The sequence below is a fragment of the Thermobia domestica genome, chromosome 14, assembly GCF_964235325.1.
Source record: "Thermobia domestica chromosome 14, izTheDome1.hap1.1, whole genome shotgun sequence".
NCBI classification, from domain to species: Eukaryota; Metazoa; Arthropoda; class Insecta; order Zygentoma; family Lepismatidae; genus Thermobia; species Thermobia domestica.
In genome coordinates, this window is record NC_137467.1 from 87,821,401 (window position 1) to 87,849,149 (window position 27,749).

At 35.2% G+C, this 27,749-nt stretch overlaps 1 protein-coding gene across 1 annotated transcript in view; it reads right to left on the minus strand.

The window, feature by feature from the left end:
- The window catches only part of LOC145670252 (head-specific guanylate cyclase-like), an 891,926-nt gene that overhangs the window by 204,845 nt on the left and 659,332 nt on the right, over window positions 1-27,749 (minus strand). Inside the window, exon 5 of the mRNA XM_081738665.1 lies at window positions 26,810-26,989. Coding sequence (XP_081594791.1) covers window positions 26,810-26,989 — 180 coding nt within the window. The remainder of the gene's footprint in view (window positions 1-26,809; window positions 26,990-27,749) is intronic.

Genomic DNA, 27,749 nt, shown 5'->3' on the forward strand with positions numbered 1-27,749 from the left:
ATTTTTGAGTATTTTTGCGTAATTAGTTTGGTTTGTTGAAACTGTATTTAGTTTTAGATTAACGTCCGGTTTGAGTTATTACAGTTTCTAGTACTTTTTCAACATTGGTTTAATTGTTTCAAGGTTTCTTTCGTTTTAGTGTAGTATCCCAGTTTATTATTCAAGTTTGGTATTCTTTGCTCATTTTGTTTGGTTGACTGAAGCAAGTTTACTCATTTAAATTACTGAAGGTTGAAGTTTACTCAGTGCATTAGCGTCATTGTTTTTTGTTAGAATTTTGCATTGCAATTTGATTTTCTTTAATTATTGTTAAATCAACTTCATGAATTGTTCAATTAAAATTTGATTGTTGGAATTTATAGTCCCTGTTGGTTTGCTTTGAATTCATTTTTTGATTTGTTTTGATATTTTGCTTCAAATTAGTGTTCGTATAGACAATTTCATTGCTTTTGGCTTACATAAGTTAGTTGGTTTGAAATTTAGCATCTTTTTGTATAAATTTCGGCCAGAGGTTTAATAGCTTCCCATGATTATTGCTCTTCAGTGGAACTATTTGTTGGGAGTTAACTTCATTTTTTTAAATCCTGCATTTATCAGTTTTCTGGGATTAAATCTTTTTCCTTGGATCTAAATAAATCACTTTAGCTTCTGTTTATAATCATTAGTGGATTATTAATTCAATTAGTTTGAGATCTTTATTTAGAAACTAGCCTCCCAATCAAACCTTTGACATTGTTAGACACCACTCACTTAATTTGGCTTGATTTAAATTTACTATTTAAAAAAAGTAACTCGTTGATTAAAAGTAGCAATTTAGATTGCCGTTTAATGTAATTAAATATGACCAATTTTTAAGCTCATTTAAATTATTTTTGTTGAGCTTAATAACTGATTAGGAAAAGAATTAGCAAATTTTTAAATTAAGCTATTTGATTTGGGATTTAAGAAAAAGATAATCTGATTTCGTCTGTTGACTATTGGCTTACTGATCATTATATAGACTTCAAATTGAAGTTTGTTCAGTCCTAGAGATTTCTCATTGAGGTGCATTTCGCCAGTCCCCCCAACTTGGAGTTTGGAAACAAAACCTATGCCAATCGTTTGTGCTACATTTGTGCCGGAATGCACCGCAAAAAGTTTCGTTTGTACCACTTCCGATACAAAGTTATAAGAGTTTTAAAGTGGGGGGCTGGGGAAACGGCAGCCCCCCCACCTTGGAATTTCGAAACAAAACCTATGCCAAACGTTTGTGCCGAAATGTACCGCAAAATCTTTCGTTTGTATCATTTCCGGTACGACGTTATAAGAGTTTTAAAATGGAGGGGCTGGGGAAACGGCAGCCTTCCACCTTCGAATTTCGAAACAAAACCTATGCCAATGGTTTGTGCTACGTTTGTTCCGGAATGTACTGTACAAATTCTTGTTTGTACCACTTTCGGTACGAAGTTATAGGGGTTTTAAAGTGGGGGGCTTTAGAAACGGCAGCCTCCAACCTTGGAATTTCGAAACGAAACCTATGCCAATCGTTTGTGCTACGTTTGTGCCGGAATGTACCGCAAAAATTTTCGTTTGTACCACTTCCGGCACAAAGTTATGAGTTTTAAAAGGGGATGCTAGGGAAACGGCAGCTTCCAACCTTCGAATTTTGAAACCAAACCTATGTCAATCGTTTGTGCTACGTTTGTGCCGGAATGTACCGAAAAAAATTTCGTTTGTAACACTTCGGATACAAAGTTATAAGAGTTTTAAACAGGGAGGCTGCAGAAACGGCAGCCCCCACCTTGGAGTTTTGAAACAAAACCTATGCCAATCGTTCGTGCTACGTTTCTGCCGGAATGTACCGGTACCGCAAAAATTTTCGTTTGCACCACTTCCGGTACGAAGTTATGAGTTTTAAAAAGGAATGCTGGGGACGCGGCAGCCTCCAACCTTAGAATTTAGAAACCAAACCTATGTTAATCGTTTGTGCTACGTTTGTGCCGGAATGTACCGAAAAAAATTTCGTTTGTATTATTTCAGTTACAAAGTTATGAGTTTTAAAGTGGGGGCTGGCGAAAAAGCAGCCCCCCACCTTGGAATTTCAAAACAAAATCTATGCCAATCGTTTGTGCCGGAATGCGCCGCAAAAAGTTTCGTTTGTACCACTTCCGATACAAAGTTATAAGAGTTTTAAAGTGGGGGGCTGGGGAAACGGCAGCCTCCCACCTTGGAATTTCGAAACAAAACCTATGCCAATCGTTTGTGCTACGTTTGTTCCGGAACGTACTGCACAAATTTTCGTTTGTACCACTTCCGGTACGAAGTTATAGGGGTTTTAAAGTGGGGGGCTTTAGAAACGGCAGCCTCCAACCTTGGAATTTCGAAACGAAACCTATGCCAATCGTTTGTGCTACGTTTGTGCCGGAATGTACCGCAAAAATTTTCGTTTGTACCACTTAAGGCACAAAGTTATGAGTTTTAAAAGGGGATGCTAGGGAAACGGCAGCTTCCAACCTTGGAATTTTGAAACCAAACCTTTGTCAATCGTTTATGCTTCGTTTGTGCCGGAATGTACCGAAAAAAATTTCGTTTGTACCACTTCGGATACAAAGTTATAAGAGTTTTAAACAGGGAGGCTGCAGAAACGGAGTTCTGAAACGAAAATTTTTGCGATACATTCCGGCACAAACGTAGCACAAACGATTGGCATAGATTTTGTTTTGAAATTCCAAGGTGGGGGGCTGCTTTTTCGCCAGCCCCCACTTTAAAACTCATAACTTTGTAACTGAAATAATACAAACGAATTTTTTTCGGTACATTCCGGCACAAACATAGCACAAACGATTGACATAGGTTTGGTTTCTAAATTCTAAGGTTGGAGGCTGCCGCGTCCCCAGCATCCTCCTTTAAAACTCATAACTTCGTACCGGAAGTGGAACAAACGAAAATTTACTTCCACATAAAAGTGGTTGATTACAATAGAACAAGTTCGCAACACAAAAATTCGCTAGATTTGTGACTAAGTCGCTAAATCGTTATTTAAAAATCACAAAAGAGGCGCCAATCGGAAAATTAACTTTTAGTCGCTGACCAAGAAGCTAAACCCCTAGATTTAGCGACTTTTCCTTCAAACTGGCAACACTGACGCAGATTACAGAGAGGACAGTGAGTGTGAGGTGGGAATATAATGACCTAAATTAATAAGAGGCTCCGCCAAAGGTCTTTCTCGCAAATGCAAAGACCTAACAACGCCCCACGGAATTCGGCAGCGCGCTCGCCGGAAGAGAAATTCGTTGCGTTATGCAACAAACAATAAAAATACATCTTATATTATGGTTGTATTATTACAAAAGTTCAGTAGTTCAAAAAAGAAATAGAAAAAGTGTTTATTACTTCGTGCTTGCGGGAATAGAAAAACGAGAAAGCGCAAGAAAGCTAGGTCTTGGAGGTTTTTCTTTCTTTTCTTTTCTTTTCTTTTTTTTTTTTTTAACTAACCATGGAGTTTTTATTGCGAGCAATGTGACTGAATGTCTTTCTATGTGTTCTGTAAGTGGAAATCCAATGAATCATGTTTAGAGTTTGATACCAATAGCTTGAATAGATGACATTTATATTTTATTTTCTTCTCTCTAATCATTGACGTGTAACATGTTTCACTTCCTGATGAATGAACAAGCTGTACTCAAGGGACGCGCACGAGTCGAGATATGTCTCGAATCTCAACTCGACTCGACTCGAATTCGAGTCCAGATTGAGTCGGGACCCACTTTGTAAAATTCGAGACAGGTCGAGACAAACTTATTTCTTGACTCGAATTTTCGAGTCGGGACAGGAGTCGAGTCGAGACTGCTCGTAAAACTCTCGAATGTCTCAAAAATGTTTATATAATTTTTAATATGATTTTGAAGAAAGTATTCACTCGGAAACAACCTTGAAAACAATTCCAACATTTGTTACTTTAGAAAGGTACCGAACGCATAAACTTAATAGAGATCAAGTTTTAATTTTCAGTTCAATTCAATTAATTAGTGAAGTGCTGGCCGTGTGTAGAATGGGGGAAAGCGTATGTTCTATCTGAGTTTGACGGAAGGCAGATAGTAATGGCCCGGAGACTCGGCACGAGAATTTCGGAAACTGCAGGACTTGTCGGTTGTTCGAGGAGTGCTGTGGTGAGTGTCTTCAACAAGAGGCAAAACCAAGGGGAAACGACGTCCAAACGTCGACTGGTTGGACACCCCCACCTCATTACAGATGTCGGACGTTGTAGGCTGGACAGACTGGTAAAAGATGAGAGGAAGTGAAGTGTGGCGGAACCAACACCAGACTTTAATGCTGGGCAAAGTACAAGAGTGTCTGAACACACAGTGCACCGAACAGTCCTCAGGATGAACCTCCGCCGCCGACGACCCTTCCATGTTCGAATGTTAACATCACGACAACGGCAACTACGACTGAAATGAACACGTAATCATCGCCATTGGACCTTGGCGCAATGGCAGAGCGGTGGATTGTCTGATGAATCCCGATATCTTCTTCATCATGAAGATGGGAGGTTACGAACCCGTTGTGTTCCAAGAGACCAGCTCCTTGACACCTGTACTGCGGGACAGAGACAGGCTCCTGGGAACATTCACGTGAGTATCCATGTGTGTAGTGGAGCTCCAGCAAGGCACCATGACGGCCGAGAGATATCGCACACTGCTTGTAGACTACGTACACCTCTTCATAACGACCTTATTTCCCAACGGTAGTGGCATTTTTCGACAAGATAATGCACCATGTCACAAGGCCAGGAGTGTGATGGAGTGGTTTGAGGAACACAGGAGCGAGTTGCAAGTGATGTACTGGCTTCCCAACACCCCTCGGATCTGAACCCAATCGAACACATCTGGGATGTGATTGAACATGACGTCAGAATTCATCGTTCCCCTCCCCGGAATTTACGGGAATGAGGTGACCTGTGTGCACATGTGGTTTCAAATCTCTCCAGCGACCTACCAAGGATCATTGCGTCCATGCCAAGACGAGTCGCCGTTGTTATCCGTGCGAAAGATGGACATACTGACAATTAGATAGATAGTCATAATGTTCTGGCTTATGTGTGCGTATATTTTGACTCATATATTTTGTCTCGAGTGGAATTTCGAAACATCTCGTCTCGAATTCGAGTCTAGACAGATACTGTCGAATCGAGACAGACACATATTTTCGAGTCGAGACACGAGTCGAAACAGCATTTTCTTGACACGAGTCGAAACAGCCTTAAATCTCGACTCGACTCGACTCGTGCGCATCCCTAGCTTAGACATTAAATCTTGATTTAGCGAAGACCTTAATATATTCTTAACAATTTTAAGTTTCTAAAAGGTCCTTTCGCAAGGGTAGTTGCTTCAAGGCAGAATTAATATAAACTTGTAAACTGGATATAGATTGTAAAAATTCCAGATTATCACAGCACTAAACAATGTTAAAGGCGCATGCTATGCATCTAGAACATTTCTTCTTCACTGAAGATTTAACATAGTTCTCTTCACCTCATTCTGAGTCTGAACCGTCATTGTCTTCTTCGTCTTCATTTAAGTTATTCACATCTTCCATTTCATCATTTTGATCCCACTCAGCCTTCACAAAACTATCGTTCTACTCAGAAAACGGTTTCATCTCTATTATAAGAACAATTCTATCAACTTTGCTTAGGTGATAATGGTTCGAAATTCGTCAATATCTGCAATTTCAGGGAACTTTAATCTATGAAGCCATAAATAATCTTTCAAAATATCATTGTTTGGATTAAATCTTTTTTCAATACTTGACCTAGCACAACCGATAATACGGAAATAGAGTAGTTTAAATTTCTGAACTGTAGTAATTTCTGATACTTCATCTTAAGCATTTTCACCAGGCATTTTTCTTCTTCCACATTCTCTTCTCATCGAAGTCCAATGAAATTTCTACAATCATCCACAACCTCTAAAATACTATTCATGGCAATTGCATACTTTTTGGATTTGTCAAGCAGAAATTCAAAGTGCTCTGAACTGCTTTTAGCAGCGATTTGTTGTAACAAAGCTTGCACTAAATTCCAAGGTGTACCATAATCAATTACTTTACTCTGAAACGGGAAAGTAACCAGAAAAATATCCAGCATGACAAGATACATTAGAATATTTTCGAATTTGCAAAATTAATTTATATTTCTGGCCGCGAACATTGAATTGCAATCGAAACTTTCATTCGAAGTTCCAAATGTCCACTCACTGGCAATGTAAACGACAGAGGATATTTCCAGCAAACTGAATATCCCAGTTTGAATATCCACCAAACTGAAGAGCCCCATATTACTATGACCTGGCGCGAACTTACTTCAAACTCGGGGATGTGTAATCAGCGCGAGGATAACCCAAAGTCCTTAATGACGGCTTTCTAGTCCGGAGTCCGCTACCTCTTAATTTAGGTAGCTCCCCATTTGTTCTCACGACGCTGGGTCAACAACAAAATTTCATAGTTTTCCCACCGGGAATCGAACCCGGGACCATGCGCACCGTAGGCACGCTCCCTAAGAATTCAGCTAAACACAATATTAATCAGAGAAAATATTTTTAATTTCCAAAGTTACTTGTATTTTGAGAATTGAAGGAGGGGCCTTTTAAACAGAAAAAATGGTACCAAAATTGCTAGTAATATAAAATTTCACAATGATTCTTTCACACAGATAAATGAATAACCATACAAATATTGAGTAAGGAGTAATAAGAAGTTCAGCGGGACTATTCTTTACGGAGCACCACTAAGTTATAGTTTCATATTTTAGATCGAAATTTCAACAGTTCACCAGAATTGCTTTCTTTCAGAATGTGAACCAAATGTGTATACCACGAGGTAAGTTTATATTAATGTTTGTTGTAAAAATGAGTTAATGCGAACGAGGTATAGATCTACAACTTTGAAATAATTTTCACACATCCTATGCTTGAATGCGATACCAACCAAAAATTTACCGTTTTGTTTCTGGACCCCCAGATCTCCAATCGCCGATCTGCCAAAATGGCCAGACTGCTCCTGGCAACTGTGTATCAATGAACAGGGGGTGTTTGTTGAGAAGTAGGCACAGGTTATTTCCTTGTATATCCTTGTTCTTGGAAACTACAACGAAACATTAAGCACTTTTCGTGTTCACCTCGTAATTTACTAGAAATCAATGTTGAATATTAGGCACGAAGTGAACGGAAAGAAAATATGGATGTTCGTGGATGAAATATATAATTAGCAGGGACGAAATATTGTCAATACTATTATTGGTGAGATGCAACACGATTTGTCCAGTCAAATATTTCCTCTACCTGTGACACTCTGGTAAATGTTAATTATTCCACCATCAGCAAATCATTTGACGAATATCAACACATCTATGATGTCCTGAAGCTGTCTAATCCAAACACGTGTTGTTGTTTGTAACATCTGTCCCACAGTACACATCCCACAAAAGTAGTAATACAAAAGAATACAGAATCGGTCCTGTCTATATATATTTCAAAATAAAAACACAGTATTATGAGGAATATGCGATGTTACTATTTTTAAGAGTCAATTGGACATCTTAAAGCAATTCTAAACATATTTTAGATATTTCTTAACAGACTTTTATCTTGCATTTTCTGCAAATTTGTAGTGCAATAAAATCGTAACCCATTATGAATATGTTTCGTGCATTGATACAAATATATACCTATTTCTAACTCTTGTATTTAGTTAATAAATTATCTGTAAGTAATGAGAGTTATAACAAAAAAAAAAAAAAAAATGTCCAGCAAATACATTCCAAATTTCAATTTGTTAAAAATAGCAGTCAATTGCAAACTATTTTGAGTAGATAAATGGTGGAATAAGTTATCTTTTATAATAACCAGCAACAATTATCCGGTTTCCTGAGTTTCATTAAGAAACAATAGTAATTTGTTCTGTTAGTCAGTCAGTGTTTGCTATTATTAAAACGCTTTCTAATATCAGTAATTTTCAATCATTTTAGATTTCTTTCCCCTCCTTCTGCGTTCCGTGGCTGGATTTGGATTTAAGTGGCATCAGAAGCGTCACTGTTCATCTCAGCGAACCCGAAAACTATGGATTCGACACTTACACTACTGAACTATGAATTCGATCACTTTTATATGCCTCCCCTCCTTTCCCTCAAGTTGAGGGGCTGAATTTGGATTTAAACTTCATCAGAAGTGTTACTGTTCATATCAGCGACCCCGAAAACTATGAGCTCGGCTGTAATATCGGTCATTTTCGATGATTTTATGTATCTCCTCTCTAACATGTTGCGGGGCTCGTATTCGGAAGTGTCACTGTTCGTCTCAGTGAACCCGAAAACTATGGATTGGACACTAATATTTGTCAATTTTCATCATTTTTTGTATTTCCCTCTCCCTCAAGTTGCGAGGCTAAATTTGGATGTAAACGGAATCGGAAGTACGGGTTTATTTCAGTGACCTCGCAAACTATAAAATCGACACTAATATCGGTCGTTTACGATCATTTTTAAATATTTCCCTCTGCCCTAAGTTGCATGGTCAAAACGATATATATATAAAAATAAAAATGTCATGTTCGAACTTCTCCAATGTTAAAAATTTGATCGAGATTGGTCGTTTGGTTCAATACGTATTAAGTTTTATTTACTGTTTTATATCCCCCCTCCCTTAAGTTCTACCGTCAAAGTGGATAGATAAAACTCCAATGCGATCAGTCGGGTGGTTCAAGAGATTAAGAGTCACAAACATAGTCACTTTCAACTTTCTGATATAGATTTTCAGTATACATATTACTACTTTTTTCTGACAGTGACTACAATTACAAGTTTATTTTCGTAATTATTTATAGACTTAAATTAACATAAAATAACTCGTATTAGTTGTTTATGAATTGAATAATGAAAGGTTTTTATTGTTGAAATTTTATTTGTCGAAATCATTCTTCTGAAGAATAAATTTACGTAGTCTGTGGAAGGAATAAAACACAGTGGTTTCTGCTGGATTAGTAACCAGCATGTGCACCATTGGCGCAGCTGGTCGTGGGTTCGACTCCCGGTGATAGTACACATAATAATTTCGCAATCATTCATTTATCCTAATTATGGTATCTCGTTATCTCGTTTAGCCTAAAGGGCATAACCGGGGATATTGAACATATCCAATAGTAATACAAAATAATCCAAAAGTGCATGGATTTTTTCTAATACTTGATACAACTTGCTTGTGGACAAAATTTGAATATTTATTTCTTGTCGTTGATTCTATTATTGAAAATATTGTTACTCCCTACAAAAGACAATATAAATATAGGGAAATACGTACTGCTGTTTGTTGATGATAGTCGAGCCTTTACACTCACTTAAGACTTGCTTTCAAAATATTATAGTCTGCATTGTTTCTTTATAAGAACAACCAATTGAGACTATTCAATGTTATTTTTCATTACTATTTCCACTTTCATTTCATTTTATAATTATTATCTCGTAATTACTAACATGTAATTACTGACTTTTAGTTAGTAGATTTAACTGATTGACATGTGGTTGTTAGTTGTATCAACCACAATTCAACAGGTTTTAAAGTACGAATATCAGTTGTAACCACTACCAATTATATCTGTAAATGAACTATAAGTATGCTGGCAACTACAGTTTTCTAACCCTAACCTTCAAAATTCAACGAATACTTCTAGAAATGCCCGCTCCAATACCCGTGCTTATTTGAAAACACAACAAAAAATTGCTTGCGCTTCCCCGTGAAACAAAGACGGGAAAATACAAGCACTTGGTTTCCAGGTTGTCAAGAGACGCATATTACTCAGCAGAAACCAAGCCAAACATAATATTTGCAACAGTTTTTGTTGGTAGTAGTAAAGTTTGGAAGTGACGTCATTAACAGAACTGAAATAAAGCTTGCTTTTTGCTGTTATGTGGACGACTGTTTAGGAATATGGAAGGAAACGAAAAGACAGGTGGAGAAATTCATAAGAGACGTGGAAGATGAAAAGAAAGGGTCAAAATAGAAAATGAAATAGAAGTAGACAAGGGGATAAACTATTTAGATATGAAAATAAAGAAGTCGGAAGCAGGAGAGTTTATTACATCCTGTTACCAAAAAGAGTGTGCAGAGGGAGTGATTGCCACAAACGAAGTGATGTGGATGAGGGTAGAAAGAATAATTTCATATAAAGCATGAAAAAAGAATAGCAGACCTAAACACAAACGAAGAATAGAGGAAAACAGATTTAAAGAAGTTCTGGACACAACTAAAGAGAAATGGATACAACGAAGAGGATAGGATCACAAGAAACATAGCAGGAGAAAGAAAGAAAGAGGAAGAATACAAGAAGAAAAAATGGTTTGGAATAGAAACCTACGCAAAGAAACAGAAACGATAAAGAGAATGCTTCGGAAAGCAGGAATTAGGACGTTCAGGAAAAGAGGAAGCAGAATAATTGAACTAGTCAGAAGAACCAAGAGAAAAGCAATAGCGGACATAGATCAAAAGGGAGTAATATATAGAGTAGGATTCGCAGTGTATCAAAATTTACATAACAGAAACAAAAAAGAAAATACAAGAAAGGTAAAACAACACCAGGATGATGTAAGATTGAAAAGGGACAACAATGCGATATACAAGCATCAGAAAAAGACAAACCACAGGATAGGGTGGGAAGGAGCAGAGGTCATAGAAGTAGAGAACAGAACTTTGGTGAGAAAATGGAAGGAAGCCAGGAGATCATGAAGGCAGGAGACAAGGTGATGAATTGGATATGCAGGATTATCTATAAATATAAAGAGGGAGAAGATTCTGCTTAAAGAAGAAGAAATGAAAAGGAAGAAGAAAGAAAGAGAAAAAATTATAAGGAAAATAAGGATAATTAGAAGACAGAAAGTATCCAGCGAAAAAAGTAAACGTTAAATTGGACACGTGTGCAGCTAAAAAGTGAAAGTGTAAGCCACACAAGTGTTACGTTTTATTGAAGGGGCAGACCCTAATTAAAAGTTGATCTCCGGAGAGTATATAAGTGATGACCAACTACTAATCAGCCAGAAGGAGTGGAAGTCTGATGAAGACACAGTTATTGTATTGAAAGTGTTACGTGATAGTGTTTTTTTTTTTTTTTTTTTTTTTTTTTACATATTATCACATAGCCTTGCTCATAGTGTTATTGTGTATTAGTACAAAATGGTAACAAAGCCTGACAGAATAGTTATTGGAATAACTTCTGTAATAAAACAGCAAACAGTTTCCGAGTGCTGCATGTGAGCCAATCCTGTTTCTAATTTAGTATACCATTTGGTCACATTGTGTAGTAGGGAACGAGGGTAGAATGGTCGTACCAAAAAGACAACTTTCTCTGGCTTTCCGCCTACATAGTACTACCTGTGCAAGATATGACATAAATATATCAGTACAATGTTCCTTGTATCAAAACAGTTGATTTTATTATATATCAATGCCACATTACAGTTTCTCTTGATCTAATCGATCAGTTCAGTGAAATGGCTACGTATACATTTGATGATGATGCAGATCTGCTATTAATTTATGATGAAGTTCATGCTCGCAATGGAAGACATGTTCGTCTTCTTCACATGCTATCTACATCGTCATGAGTCTTCGAATACCATCTTCCATGCAGTAGAACGTCAACTTAGGGATATCGGTGCCTTCAATGTCAACAAAATTGTCTTCCAAGATGTGCACGAACAAAGTTTGAAGATGATGTGCATCGATGCGTTGAAGAAGATTCTTCGGCAAGCACCTGACACATAATGCAAGACGCGAGTGAGAGCAGCATAATGGTTTGAGATGTTCCCTAGGAAGAACAACTATATTCATGCCGTATTCAGCGTGTTACAAGCCTTGATTTAGTCAATTTTAAGCTACGTGGAAACTTCTGTCAGTGTTTTCTTTAGTAATGTGAAGATTATCCTAAATTATACTTGAGACTCACAAGGCGGGCTTTTGAAGAGAGAGCATGTTTTACAGTCATAATAGCTGCATGTGGACAGAAGAAAATCCGCATATTGTTCCTAAGCGCACATTTCACGAATGATACACTGTGAACGTATTGCCTGCTACGTTTGCACGACCTTACTTCCTTGGATTTCTTTCTGTGAGATTAAATGAAGACGTTACTGAATGAGACTCCGGTTGAGTCGAAGCAAGATCTGTGGCTTGAATTGCTGCTGCGACCGAAGACATCCAGCACATGTTAGGCGTTTCGGACCGCGTCTATGCAAACATGCATGTTAAGTGTGAGACATCACTGTCCGTAGGCGTACCTTCCAGCAGCTCTTGTAGGGCAATTAGCTTCATGCACGTGGACTCCTGAAACGCGTCACTGTTCATAGGCGTTCCTTCCAGCAGCTCTTGTAGGCTTATTAGCTTCATGCACGTGGACTCTTGAAACGCATTACTGTTCGTAGGCTTTCCTTCCAACAGCTCTTGTAGGGCTATTAGCTTCATGCACGTGGACTCCTGAAACGCATAAATTGAATCATCCGAGTTTGTACACCTCATTCCAACTTGACCAGTAGTACGTGCTGACATGGTACCCAGTGCTCCTCTTAGTACATGTTCAGAGTGTCTTGCACTGCAAATCTAATCCATTTATGCCTTTCTCACTCACCATTCATGTCCTGTGCAAATTGTTTCTGTGATGGTGGCTTGTGCGGAGAGGCAAGATAGAGTGGTATTATTTGAATCCAACGTTGAATCCAAAGGTGTATTTTTCTTTCTACTATAATTGGGTTTTGGTCTGCAAACTATTATGCTAGGTCACATCTTCCACATGCTGTATTTTTCCAGCGATTCTGGAACACGTTGTGAAAAGTCATGTCTTTCAGAAGTAATAACTTTCGTTCGAGTGTCACCCAATGCAGTTTTGCGTTAGTGCAAACATTCACATTAATATGTAATTCCCACTGGATACGAAAAGCTATGCATCGGTGAAGAAGACAATGTGTGTATAATGTTGACGGCACGCTTTACGTCCAATTAATTAAGGACGTAAAATATCTTTTGTAGCTCCTTGAAGTTACTGTTACGAAAAAGACTCATTAAGTATTTTGTATGAAGAATTGTGTTGTACGAGGTGGAAATAGGACTTTGAAATACAGCGAGGAGAAGCGACTGAAGAATTACAAATATTGCTGTTACGAAATATGGGGAAAATGAACTAGGTAGAGGAAACAACCAATAAGGAAATGCTGGAAAAAGAAAGAAATAGGTATACGATACTAAAGACATTTAGAGAGCGAGAAAGGTGGTAGGACCAATGGTTGTGAATGGTTGAATTCTGAATTATACGATAGAGAGACTTGTAACAGGAAACTGATAGCCTGGAAGACGAAGGTTATAATTGGTAGACAGAATGAAGATCGTGGTTCATACGTTGAGATGGAAAGATCGGGAGATCGCAAAAAATGTAAGCTTTTTAGCTCACGGAAAATGATTTCTTACTAAGGAAAGAACACTTAATGATGAAATTTATGCTGAATTCATATACTATGTTGTAATACTTGCGGGGAGCAAATGGTTGCATCAAAGCATATCATATTAAATCTTCAATAATAAACCGTTTTTGGAATGGCTGCCACTTATTCACTGATGGTTATCCAATCACTCAACAAATTACAATTCTCAATATCTTTGATTATTCTTGAAATATCGACATGACACAGACTGTTACAATTTAATGTTACGAACTCCTTTATTTCATACTGATTTTGATACATCTATATTGGGAAAGGAAACCATGGATTCTTTACCTTTCTGCGAACTTGTGCAATTGTTCCACAGTCTTGATTTTGCTATTTTTGGATACTATCCTTTTGTGTGTCGAATTCCACGCCACTTATACAGCGGTAATTCATCTTTGTCTATGAAGCATCGAAGTTCCATGCTGCGCAATTTCCAACGCTCATGACTTAGAAAGAACGTCAATATGAGGTTTGTGCCCATTGATTTTTTTTTTTTTTTTTTGTTTTTGTTTATTTTGATGTCTAGTTTCAACCACCAAACGTTTTAATAGGAATTACTGAAAATCTTGTACATATACATATATAGTGTTTCATGAGGTTAATGTGATAACGTGGGCAACAGAGACCATTTCCATTCAAAGGAAAAACTGTGCAATCTGCTTGTTTCCATTAAATAGATTAACAACATATTAGACATGTAGTGAATTTTCGACTAATTTCGTACATCAATATATGACAGAATTTACACAATTAGTAGATTAAGCGAAATACATATTATCCGCCTGAAAATGAGTCTATCAATCTAGTCAAGTGTTCATTAGCATAATCAGATTCACACAGTAAAAAGCAATAACAAATTTCGAACATTTATGTTCAGGAAAGGTCGGAAAGCTTTAGGATAATAGTACTAGTTTGGTGGGCGGACCTCTGAGGAATGTCAACAGCTAGCAAAGGGACGCAAGCTACTGAGAGAAATAAATTACATTTTTAATTACAAACAGTACGAAGGTTGTAAGTAAGCATCAATGAATTAAATACCGTAACAACACAAAATAACTAATTGAATATAGACTTTAAAAAGTAAAGCTGTTACAAAAATAATAACAGTTCAGTACCATATTCCGTAAAAGTATGTCTGGAAGTAATTATAAATTGGTACATGTTATTATTATTATTATTATTATTATTATTATTATTATTATTATTATTATTATTATTATTATTATTATAAAACTTGTGAGAATTCAGTGCTACATCTGAAATCGCAAAATAAGTGACCAATGTGCAGCACGGAAGGATGCGTGAAGTATACAGGACTCACAAAGGGGTGCCAGGTAAAAAGATTGTTCTAGAATATCAACTTTCATTTCTCTCGTTTCATTTATTTTATATTTTAAGCTGCCATTAAAGTTAAGAAAATCTTTGAACGGTTATAACGAAATAATAACGTTCAGTGTTCCGTATGAGAGAAGCTAAAACAGAGTCACAGAAATGTTTTCGAATGATGTCCAGCTATATCACTACAGGGAAAGCTTCTAAATTCTTCACAAATTTTGTTGAGTTGATTTTGAGTTTAACGTCCCGTTCAGCAGCGAGGCTATATGAGACGTGGACCTACTGATTAACGTGGACTCCGAATCACATGAGCTCCCGCCGGGAATGGAACCCGGGTCTCCCGAACCAAAGGAGCGTACGCTAACCGCTTACCACGGAAGAGAGCCTCTTTACAAATTTTATTTTTATTGCCAAATACACATTTTGCTTATAGTTAAAATTTAACAATTAGTGAGTTATACATTTTAAATAACCTGTATATCCATAGCAATTCCGTTCTGATGGCCACGGTGCCCAACGCGTTAAATTCCTGCTTCGATTTCGCTTCCTCGAAGTGAGTCTTGCAATAGAGAAACACCATGTGTGGTGGTTTTCTTGAAGTTTTCCCATTTATACCAACTTAGGATTTTTCCGCAAGTATGTATAAGAGAATAGCCGATAATAAATTTTATACAAATTATTATTTATATAAAAATAAGATCTGTAGCTTATTTCAGGATTACCAAATCATTTAAATTCATGTGATCTGTAATCGGTTACGGGTGAAGAAGTCAATTTACTTCATCCTAAAAAAAAAAAAAATGTTCCACGTTATTAAATGTTGTTTGAAATTTATCAGCGGCAAAACGAGTAAATTCATTGTCAACCGGAAAGAAAACCCAATTTCACGAGAGCTCTCCTAAATTAGCTGATTTTCGTAATGCATGACATTTGGTTTTCAATAAAAATTACTGGTTAAAATTAAATTCGGTAAAGAATACGATGTAAATCTTCTCCTAAGTTTGAGAAAAATGGAACTTCCATTTAAAAGTAATGGCGCAGCTTTTTAAAAATAAATAAATAAAATCCTGAACATAGTGTTTCTTTCAATTCTTACGTATTAACTTTATTGGGTACACATCGATTCTATTATGAAGTGTACTAGTAGTAATTATTAATTACACTTTCTTCTATTATTTACTCCAATCAATGTTTGCGTATATTTCTCTTCTACTTGAACTGCTTAAGCCGAGATCGGAGACATTACTGTGCTCTACTCGCTGGTCTAGTGACTAGCACACGTCACTTTGGTGCTCGTTTTCCCGGCTTCGATGCTCGGCCCCGGTAAGTGAACCTTGAAATTTGAACGCATTACGGGTATTCGGATTCAATCTTAAGTTGTAAGTCTACATCTTATATACCTTTGGCACAGAAAAGAGACATTAAATTCCAATCCAAATAATTATCACTCTGATTTGTATACAAAGCAAATGTGTACGTCGGGTAATGAACCGGGAATCACGTGGACAGAAATAGCTACAATATTCACTCGACTAAATAGGGTTTTGGAAAACATTTGAAAGATAGACAGATATACAAACTTCGGTTTACAGTGTATTTTCTGACACATATCCCAATTCTTTGGTGTTCCGTAAATCTACAATGCTTTGTACCAATATGGAAAGAACCTAATTACTGTTTATATCAGAAAGTGTACATGCACATGTAGACGCAGTAACATTTTATTTTTAAAAAATGTTATCCCTTCCTTCCGTCTTTTTCAATTATTTTTTCTGAGCTCCTCCGTGGCTAAGCGGTTAGCGTACGCGCCTTTGACGTGGGAGACCCGGGTTCGATTCCCGGCGGGAGCTCATGTGGTTCGGATTCCACGTTAATCAGTAGGTCCACGTCTCATATAGCCTCGCTGCTGAAAGAGACGCTAAACTAAAATCAACTCAATTATTTTTTTCTGTTTCACCCATAAATAACTTTTCCTAATTGCAAAATCTATCTGAATTGCTGTTTTTAAGTCGTTGTCAAATAATTTTTCTCAAGGTTGGAACCTAGTTATGGCACTTTCCTACACTAAAAAAACGGAAACTACTTTCCATTTATTACGAAGTGTAACAAAAGATTCTTGTCGAATCAAAATTACTTTCCTTACAATCTTTCTCAACGAGTTTACCCAAGCTTCAAAAATATATAATCAAGCTCTTTCTAGTGTTCGAAAATATTTAAAAGAATTGCAAACATTTCTCACGTTATATTTATAGAAATCATTACCGATTGTAACGTATTTCCCAAGTGGTGTTTCGTATTGTCAAGCCTTGAGAGAAGTAGATTTGTCATACTGAAAACGATAGAGATAATAATATGATAAAAACTACGAGTATTAATCACAATCAAAGGATGCAGATGCATTAACATTTTCTGATCTCTTATGTCTCGATTCTGTGTCATCTATATTTGATTCCTGCATATGATTGAAATACATATATTCGTATTCCTTTAACAAAAGGATCCCTGTTACATGAACTGGTTAAAAGTGTTTTGTTAGCTGACTTTCACCCTAAAGAACTGTTTTTGTCCCGTTTCGGGCTTAATGCATCACTAACATAAAATTTATACAATTGATTTTCAGGTTTATAGGTTTTGGAACTAAGATGTTTGAAATACTAAACGTCATGTCATTATGCACGAGGATTGTTAGTTATTTATGGAGTTCAAAATTAGAGCTTGCTGTACTGCTACCTTTTTGTCAGCATCCAAAATGAATTTCTGCAGGAAAATTAGAGTGAGATCTTTTTTCTCTGAAACAACTTTGCCAGATTTAACGTAATTGAATACATAATTCCTAAAATTCAGTGATCATAAAAGATTTTTTTTTATCAATGTTCATGTTTTTATATCTAGTGTTTCAAGGAACCAGTAATCATTACAACATATTCCTTTTTAGGGATGAAATTTCCAAACATCCTGCAACTAAGGGCATATTTTTCTATCAAATCTAGCTATCTGCAAACTTTTCTGCTTATACGTGAATCGTTTCAAAAGGTTTTTTCACTTTCTCAAATAAAACAAAAAAATGTTTAATTATTGTATTGTATTGTGTTATTCGTGTTAATAAGCGGTCACTTTTAACTAATATATTTTCAAGCAGTCAATTTCTTAGTAGAAAGTCCTTGATAATATTAATAGTAGTACATGATATTTGCCTTCTCAAGTTTTGCACGTTTCATCCCGAAGGGACATTAGACATATTTCTTCAGTAAAATGTAACACAAGACTTTCTTCATAAAAAAAAAACACATATATAGTACGATTAAATTATTCACTGGAACCGAAATTAAGAGATAATTTTATTATTACCTATTTCTTCTGTGCTGGCTGAATTACATGTAGAGAATATAATAATATTGATCTGTTTTAGGATCGGCTTTTTTGGAAATTGCATACAGTAAGGAACTAAAAATTACAGAACATTACAATTACCATACTTCTAACAATGAAGTCATGAAATTGATAAATGAGTCATACTAAATTTTATATGCACTTCTCATTAATGTGAATAAATTTTGAAAATCCTGGCGTAAGGATCAAGAATTGCGGTTAATTTCAATACGGACGGCAATATGGGAAAGGGAGGACTCTTATACTAACACTTAAATTAAGGAATAAATCAATGAATATACACGTTGTTTTAAAACTATAGTGAGCTCGAAATGTATCAAGAGTTTTAGGAGGGAAATGTCGAAAGTTTGTTTACGTTTCAAATATTTCCGTTATAATATATTCGCAAACAAAAGCACTTCAGACAGTGATAAATAACGTTGATATTTCTGCCTCTTGTCTATCCTCCAAACATTTAAGTAGTTTTCTTTCCAATTTATGATTTCAACAGTTTTGTGGCGTCGGTATACGTTTAGAACATTTACCCTGAACAATCTTGAGATTTTCTTTGGTACTGATGTCCGAGGTTCAGAACGCTGGCACGTATAATGATAAATTTTTAATTGAAGAAGAGACTACTAAAAATTAATTTTCTTTTGGTTTTTATTCTACATATAATTTAGAAACCAAAGGTCTACACAAGATAATATTTCAGAAGCTTGTATACGAGGCTTAAATTTACCACAACTCCCACTTTGACCTAGGTCGGATGAATTCGGTTGGACTCGTACGATATAGAATGTCCTTATCATTGACTTTTTTCAGCAAAAAATGAAGTGAAGGAAAATATCTGTTTTAATTTTACTTGAAGATGAAATAACACATTTCCACAAAATCAAGTCCAAATACAAGTAACAAACTACTTTCTGAAACGCGTTCAATAAAAGGTAATTCTGTAGTACTAAATATTTTATCTAGGGCTGAAATGACAATTTTCAAAAATATGGTTGAAAACTATACAGAAAATCTGTTCAAATACTGTAGTTAGAAGGCAATAATAAACGGGGAATATAGCAACATAGTCTATATTGCATTTTACATAATGATACTGTTTGCACTATTCCGTTTTATGGTGAAATATGCCAGGTTCAGTAATTATACTAATAGTTACTATGATAATACATTGGGGCCATTCCATATGAAATCAACAAATCAAGGTGGTTTACGTGTTTAAGACTTTCTTCAAATTTTGTACAATTTGGAGCTTTGGTGCAAAAAGCGCCTAAGTCCGCCTTCGACTTAAAGTACTGAAACCGTTAGATCTCTGGAGATATTGAAGCTATTTGAAAATGGTTTTCACTAAAACAATCTTAGAATTTGTAACATTTAAAACATTGTACTAGTAATTTTCTCAAATGGAATTCAGCAAATCAATTTCACCATCAAAAAGAAAAAAGAAGAAGGAATAATGTCAAGATTTGGCAATTATTTCTGAAAAAGGCCCACCAAACACCAACCTCAATTTTTCAAAATAAGTTACTCTGGTATTCCTCTTTAACTTATAAAAAATCAGGAGGGTGTTTTTTAGTATGTTAAAGAAAGACAAATTATGACACAATGTAGGTAGAGGGCGGACCTAAGTTCTTTTTGCAGAAAACCCCCAAATTTCCAATGAGTCTTTCCAATTTTCCTTTTAAAAATGTTTATAATTGTCAAGACTGAAGTAATTGAATAAAGTAATTGCGCCAGAAATTTGAAACATCAAGTATCATTGCTGAAGGGGCTCAGATTCTTTCATTAGTTCCAGAATCATGAACGACTAAGAAAACTACTGAACCATTTCAAACAACTGAGAATCTCGTTTTAGCATTAAAAGAACTGACTCACTCAGAAGATATAAGTACAAACAATGGGTTCAAACTGACGGAACCCATATGGAGGCAATAATTAAAGATACAGACGACTTCATTGAGATTTTTGTAGGAAAAAATGACAAATTAATGCAGCATCACTTCATACCCAAATCCCAGCGTGACTACTTCAAATACACACAGTACATACTTTAGATGATACATCATACTTAATTATAGTTGATTTTGCTGAAAACTAGTCCTGTATTATTCAAGATGGAGTTTAGCAGTAGCATTGGACCAACATTCTACTCAACTGTGCAACATTCTAATCTTTTGAAATGGAACATCCTAAGAGATCCTGTAACTTCTGTTCTCAAATATTTCGTTATGTTATGTCAGTGATATGTTGAAGCACGACACAGTTAAATTTTAAGGTTTCCAAGTTATTTTTTTAAGTATGTTAACTATGTTTTTCTTCAGGTTAAGCACGGTATATACTTTGGAGATGGGTCAGAAGCCCGATGCTTTCCAAGTTATTTTTTTAAGTATGTTAACTATGTTTTCCTCAGGTTAAACACGGTATATACTTTGGAGATGGGTCAGATAAAGACTATAAAAAATCTTTGTCAACTTATGCCTACATAATTGATTCTTGACTCCCTTGTGAGTGGAACTATGTTGCCACAGCAAAAGTGTTTGCGATGGCGTAGGTGAGACGCTGAAATACCTAGCGAGACATTCTAGTTTATAGAGTCCACTGGATGACCGAGTTGTTACGGTTGCCGATTTCTTCGAATTTTGTCAAACTACAACCAATATCAAAGTGTAACCAACTATAACCAAACGTTTTTCTAATGCTGGAATATGTTGGAAACTTCGTCCAATGCTTTAAAAGAGATTGTAAAAAACATGACTTTGCAAGAGACGCGTGAAATTCATCATTATGAACACATCAGCCTGTTGAAACCCGAGGTTAGTCGTGTATCTTCTTCAAAGTGTGTATCTTATTCATTCTAAATACTTGAGCAGGATTGAAAGACATTCATCTTTCCATGTGAGCAATGTATTGCGTGCATTTCTGAAGAGAAATTGTTGATTGCAAACTTTAGTTGAGAATTCACAGGAACATCGTGACTAATGTGAATTTCCTTCATCCCTATGGATCCAAGAAAATGTTTTTCTGGCCAAGAACACCTGATGCATGCTGAATTCCATACGAAAACTGCATCATTAATATTAGATTACCACCAGTATTTGAACTGGTACTGGCAGAAATTACAGCATTTCTGAAGAAGAAATTCAAGCTACTGAGAAGACCTCTGAAATTGGAGATAAGAGATCTTAGGCTGAATGTTTCAAATTGCTTAGAATGAACCAAACATGTAGAAGTTATTTGTTTATTATATAACGATAGTTCACTATTGTCAGGTGTTTTGTTAAATCAAATAGAACTATATAGGCTGCGTATTAGGCACATTTTGTTTTAAAATAACATTATAAATTACATATAAGGAAGGGTTTCTACTTGGTTTTAATTATTTTTTCACAAGCACCATCAACCAATGTAAAGGAACATACTCAGCCATACAAGTTGTATTACTAAAAACTAAATAATATGAGAATTGATTTTTTCTTCAATATATTAAAATACACCCTCCTAAATTTTTTATATGATAAACAGGAATACCAGAGCTAATTATTTTGAAAATTTGAGGTAGAATTAGGTGAGCCTTTTTTCAGAAATAATTGAAAAATGTTGATATAATTTTTCTCTTCTTTTTTCTCTTTGATGGTGAAATTCATATCCTTACTGACACTGACACTAACTTCAGCATTTCTGGGCATTTTATCACTGTGACTAAATTAAAGGTGTTTGCAGGAATATTATGTGATTTTCTAGAACAAAGTTTGGCTAAAATACCATGCTTCTTACTGATTTTCTGAGCTTTACGAACGAGATACTCGGTTGTTTGAAATGTTTCAACAGTTTTCATAGTCGTCCATGATTTTGAAACTAATGACAGAATCTGAGTCCTTTCAGCAATGGTACTTGAAGTTTCAGATTTCTGGCACAATTCATTTATTTAATTACTTCAGTCTTGACAATTATAAACATTTTCAACATGGAAAATGGAAAGACTCATTGAAAATTTGGGGGATTTGTGTAAAAAGAACTTAGGTCCGCCCCCAACCTACGTTGTCATAATTTGTTTTTCTTTAACATACCAAAAAATACCCTCCTGATTTTTTATATGTTAGAGAGGAATACCAGAGTTAATTATTTTGAAAATTTGAGGTTGGTGTTTGGTGGGCCTTTTTCAGAAATAATTGCCAAATCTTGACATTATTTCTTCTTCTTTTTCTCTTTGATGGTAAAATTGATTTGTTGAACCCCACTTGAGGAGTTTATTAGTACAATATTTTAAATGCTACAAATTCTAAGATTGTTTTAGTGGAAACCATTTTCAAATAGCTTGAATATCTCTAGAGATCTAGTGGTTTCAGTACATTAAGTCGAAGGCAGACTTAGGTGCTTTTTGTACAAAACCTCCAAATTTTGAATACCCCCTATAGCAGTCCCCTTTGGTAGAGCTGTAAAAGTTTACAAGTGTGTTATGTTAGGACGGCACAACTTATGTACAAAATTTGAAGAAATTGTACAACATATGAGCAATATTTTAGTTTCAAATTTGGTGATTTAATATGGAATGACCCATTGATCTTTACAAACTGTATATTAACCTTAGACCGCAGACGAATGCAATTTAACAATAATAATATTATTATAATGAGAAGTTATTCCCATATTAAAAATTCGTTATGAGGTTCCTGATTATGGAATATTTTACATAGTTTAAATAGTCATGATATCCGAGATTGTTAGAAACTACTTTTACAATACTGGCAAATTATGATTATTTTCTTTTAATGGCACTCTCAAAGTTGATTTATTTCTTGTGTCGATTCGTACATCAGCTTTAAGAATCCTAAGCCATTGATCAACTGAGCACCAGAAACTCCTTTTTTTCTCTAATGGATGGTTTTCTTCACAAAGAATAAACGCTGACGGAAACTTTATGTAACAAAGAAAAGCTAACATGTTTTACATCCCCCTGAAGAAACAACTTTTAATAGTGTGTTGAGCAATACTGCCCTCCGAGGAATAACTCTTTAGAAAGAACTTTCAAAGAAAGAAAATAGAGGAAAATAATAGCAAGTCGATGTTGATAAGCCAACGACGTGTTAAGTAATTCCTAGTATCTCTTTTTCTGACTTCATTTAGTTTGAACAGTGTAAACTGCCCATACATTCACAATGTGCTAAAAAAATAGTCTCCATAGGTCTGTGGAAGGAAGCTGTGTGCATAATTTATAAGTGTGGACTAACATATAAGAAATAAAATGCAATCCTTAAGTTTAGGTCCCACAATAATACCTGTTAGCCTAAGAGAGACTATGATTAAAGCAAATGAATAATGAGAAAAAATGATGGAATGAGAAGGTGGAAGGAAACGGGAGAACCCCGAGACCCCACGAGTACGATGTTGTCCACCACAAGCTCACTTAGACCGGGAGCGAACCAAGGACTCGACGCACCAGAGGTAAACACTGTACCACTGAGCCACCATGCCCTCCACCAAATAAAATATTTTTTTATGAAGGATAGATAAACTGTGAACTTTATCTATACAGAACGTTTAAACTTAAGGAATGTTGATAATGCAATAACTTATTATGCTATAATATGTGATACTTCCCGAGTAGGTTGAAGTGCTTTGTAGTGATTTTCTATTTCTCCTAATACTTTTCAGAATAAGCAAACTAATTGTATTCTAATATTCTTAGTCTTGAGCAATAACATTTTTAGGATGAGTACCGTGTTGAATATTTACAATTCAATGTATCTGTGCAAATATGTAGTGTAGGAATTATGCATGTTAAGGGTTTCTGATGAAAGGTTCCAAGAGATAAATAAGCACTTGTATTATTAAGTGAAATATAACGTATTGTTATTTTTAGCTGAAATCGAAAAATGTGAAGTTACCATTTATTTCGTGATGTGCAGGGACGACATTAAATAGGTAAGGGCACAGTTCTCCCCTACGGCTACATCTGATTCGCTTACATGCAATCTAGGTCAAATAATATAAACGTATCCTTTTCGGTATTTAAAAAAATGCCTCTCAGAAATTTTTCTGCTCCTTCGTCTCTCCCACCTACGAAATTAAAGCTAGTGTCGCCATTTGCGAGGTGCAATAATCTATCTTCAATAAATTAATTTTTATTTCTAATTACAGGATATTAATTATTTGAAATATTGTTTGTGAATTTGTATATAGCTACTGAATTAATTTAACAGTTCGTTACTGTGGGGTGCTAGGAAACTTTGACAAATGCGATTAGCTATCCAAGAACAGAGATGTGACTGGTTTCTGTACACGAAACATAAAGAGTGGTACAAACGTAGGTATAGAGTTCCGCACAGATCGGTCATGACATTTTATATCATTTACTTATTGTTATCCATACAGGTATTGACTTAATTTCTTCCTCATTTGTTCTTAATTTATTTTCATTTATACCTTAAGCTCGGAACAAACGAAAACAAATAAATTCATTATCTTAATCAATTATAATGTCTTATTTCATCGATGAATGTTCGTATATCTACTTTTGAGCCATACTGTATTCTATTTTAAAACAGAATTTTTGAAATACGAGATTTAAGTGAAATTTTGATATTCAAGTTATTATATATTGTTCTTTGTTTCTTGATTTTACTCTTTAAATTCAGGAATATGTTATTTTTTCTAGAAGTTCAGTAAAAAGAAATTCAAAAGTACTTTAAACGAAACTTCAATAATTTGAATTGAAAAGAACATCTGATATGGTATTGATCTTAAACTAACTTCTTCCAGTTGATCAACGTAAATAGTATTGGAAAGGGAAAATTCTCTCCTCTGCACACTACTGAAAGAGGGAGTGCGTGGAAATCATACATTGCCAGATTGAAAAGGGCTTTATTTTGCAATCCTAATAACTATATTTACCAATTTCATTCCTATAGTAACAATCACGTTTCAAATGCAATATCTTTATAGACTTACATATACGAATACCACAGAAAATTTAAAATCTTTGTATTTTTCTATTCTTTTTTTAAAGTAAATTCAGGCAAGACATCTCGAATGTGTGTAAATGTGGTCAGAAAATATTTACCTTGCCATTCGTTTCGTCATTCCGAAACGTTTATTTATATTAAGTTTATATTCTTCATTCAAAAATAAACATTCTTTGAAAAATTAGAAGTAAAAAATCCAATAATTCTTATTCTCGCCTTCGTATCACAAACTCGTAGAAAGAGAAAATTGTGCTAACTCTGCAATATCAATGGACGGGAAATTATTAAAGATCACTTCAGCGTTCCGACGCTGCAGAAATGGAGAAAGCGCGGAGAGGATCAGAACGTTTGTATTCGTCATTTCGTCATATCGAGTACATCGAACACGAATTTTCAGTTCACTAACGATTTACCAAATTAGTAAGATTTTGCTTCTCTATTCATTCAACAATTAAACAGTTCAGGTCTAAATAATAAATTTGAACACACGATTCCACAGTGTAACGAATATGCAACCTTTCCATCCTGGTTTTACCTTCTTGTACTTCAGCTACTTATTTTAGTGGAAAGATTATGAACTGCAGGAAGCTACTGCTAGAATTTCAGGAGAGTGAGGGACCATATATTACTATTTCTATTTCGCGTTTTGGCCTTCTAGACTACATGTCATATAATATTTGAAACAAGAGTATAAAAATAAAATGGGTGGAATTGTTTTCAGTGCCTTTTCTCCACACACTTAATCAAAGCTATGAGCCTGAGTTATCGAGAATATTGTTATGATTTTGTTGGGGGGAGGGAGGGGTCAGATTATCGCATATTTACTGACTCTATGATATCTTGGGCTATCCACTCGGGATCCACCAGTCATACACAAGTCTAGGTTATCTCTAGGTGGCATTGCTGTTCTTTGCTTTAATCATGTGTTTGAGTAATTTTGGTAAGCAATACTAACTCCTCCTTCTCCATTGGGTAATTTTATATCTCGATAATAGATTAATGTTTGACGACGTCAAATGAGAACCGAGATTCGATGTAACCTATCTCTTTCCCCCTTTAGGAGGAAAAAGAGTGAAGGGTTGAAGTACCACAATATGGTTGTAACAATTAAATTTTTTACATATTAATTATTAATATGTATTATTTTATTAATTATTAATTAATATAAATATTAATAAAAAAATAAATGACAAGCTATCCTAAATTTAATGGCAACCAGTCAAACGGTGATGACAGTTTTGTGTTCAAAATACACAGTATCTATTTTAATTTGGAATAGCGTTCTTTGCATTATTATTATTCCTGTGTCCTTATAAAATTCCGGTGTTCTTCCAGTTGATCTATTAGTTTAATGCTCGCTGCTTTAATACATGTAGTAATAGGTTCGATTCTGCATGGGAGACAGTGTTCAGACTACGGTGGTATGGATCCCACTTTAAACTGTAGCTTCACGACTCATACAACGTCAATGAAGAAACGGGACGTTCAACTTGAAAAAAAAAAACTAACATCGCAAAGAATAACATTTAGTGATAAATACAAACTTGAAAAGATTTTTATTCAGAAGATCTATTTTAAATATAATTGCATACCTTATGTTAAAAGATATTAAGAAAAGAAGTGGTCTCACCTGAGCACGTGACTGTTCTCCTACAAGAATGACATCTCTTGTAGCATCATGGATGGGAATATCTGAAATGTAGAGACCCCTACTTGTCAATCCTTCAAGTCCATCTAAGAAAGGTGATCCAACGAAAAGAATTGAATCTGACTCTGGACAGAACACCATTTGACCCTTAAGTTCCATGCCCTGGAATGAGTAAAAGAAATGAGTATAAAATGCTACGAAATTATCAACAGTAAATAATGATATAACAATCTATAGTAAGTAATTACCTACGTCTTATTATCTATATAGAACGAAGTCTTAATTTATAAAATACGAGACACAATAATGCTACTCTTTCATTAATAACTCTATATGCTCCACACCACTGTCTCCTATTCTTTGTAAATAACGTGATAAAATCATACTTATGAATTATGGAAATCAGACTATTTAATACAGAACAATCAAAGAGGAAATAAGAAAATTGTACACAATACAATAGACAATATCTCTATATTATTTCCGAAGTCGAATTATCATCATAAAATGTAGTACGGATTTTCCTCCACAGATGTCAGTAGTCTCATAAATCTAGCATGAGACGTATGACGTATTATTACCTAGGGTTGTCACATCTTACGTTATCTTCGTAAGCTTTAAGCTTTTCTGGCACATTTTATGTTAGACGTTTTTATTTTCCTAGAAAAAAAACTATTTCTTCCAATATTGAACAAATAAAAGAAATGATACACCTGGATGCTTTTAAAATGTGTTTACGGATTACTGAGAAAAAATGTTTAGAGGATCTGATTTCCTACCCACTGTTAACAACTAAACCCAACGATGTATTCTGAGAGAATATTCAAAATGTTAGGATGTTATGTTTAAGTATAATTGATTTCGGAAGCCTAGCCTTCGTCTATCAATACCAGTTTTGATCGATTTTGTCATACTGATGATA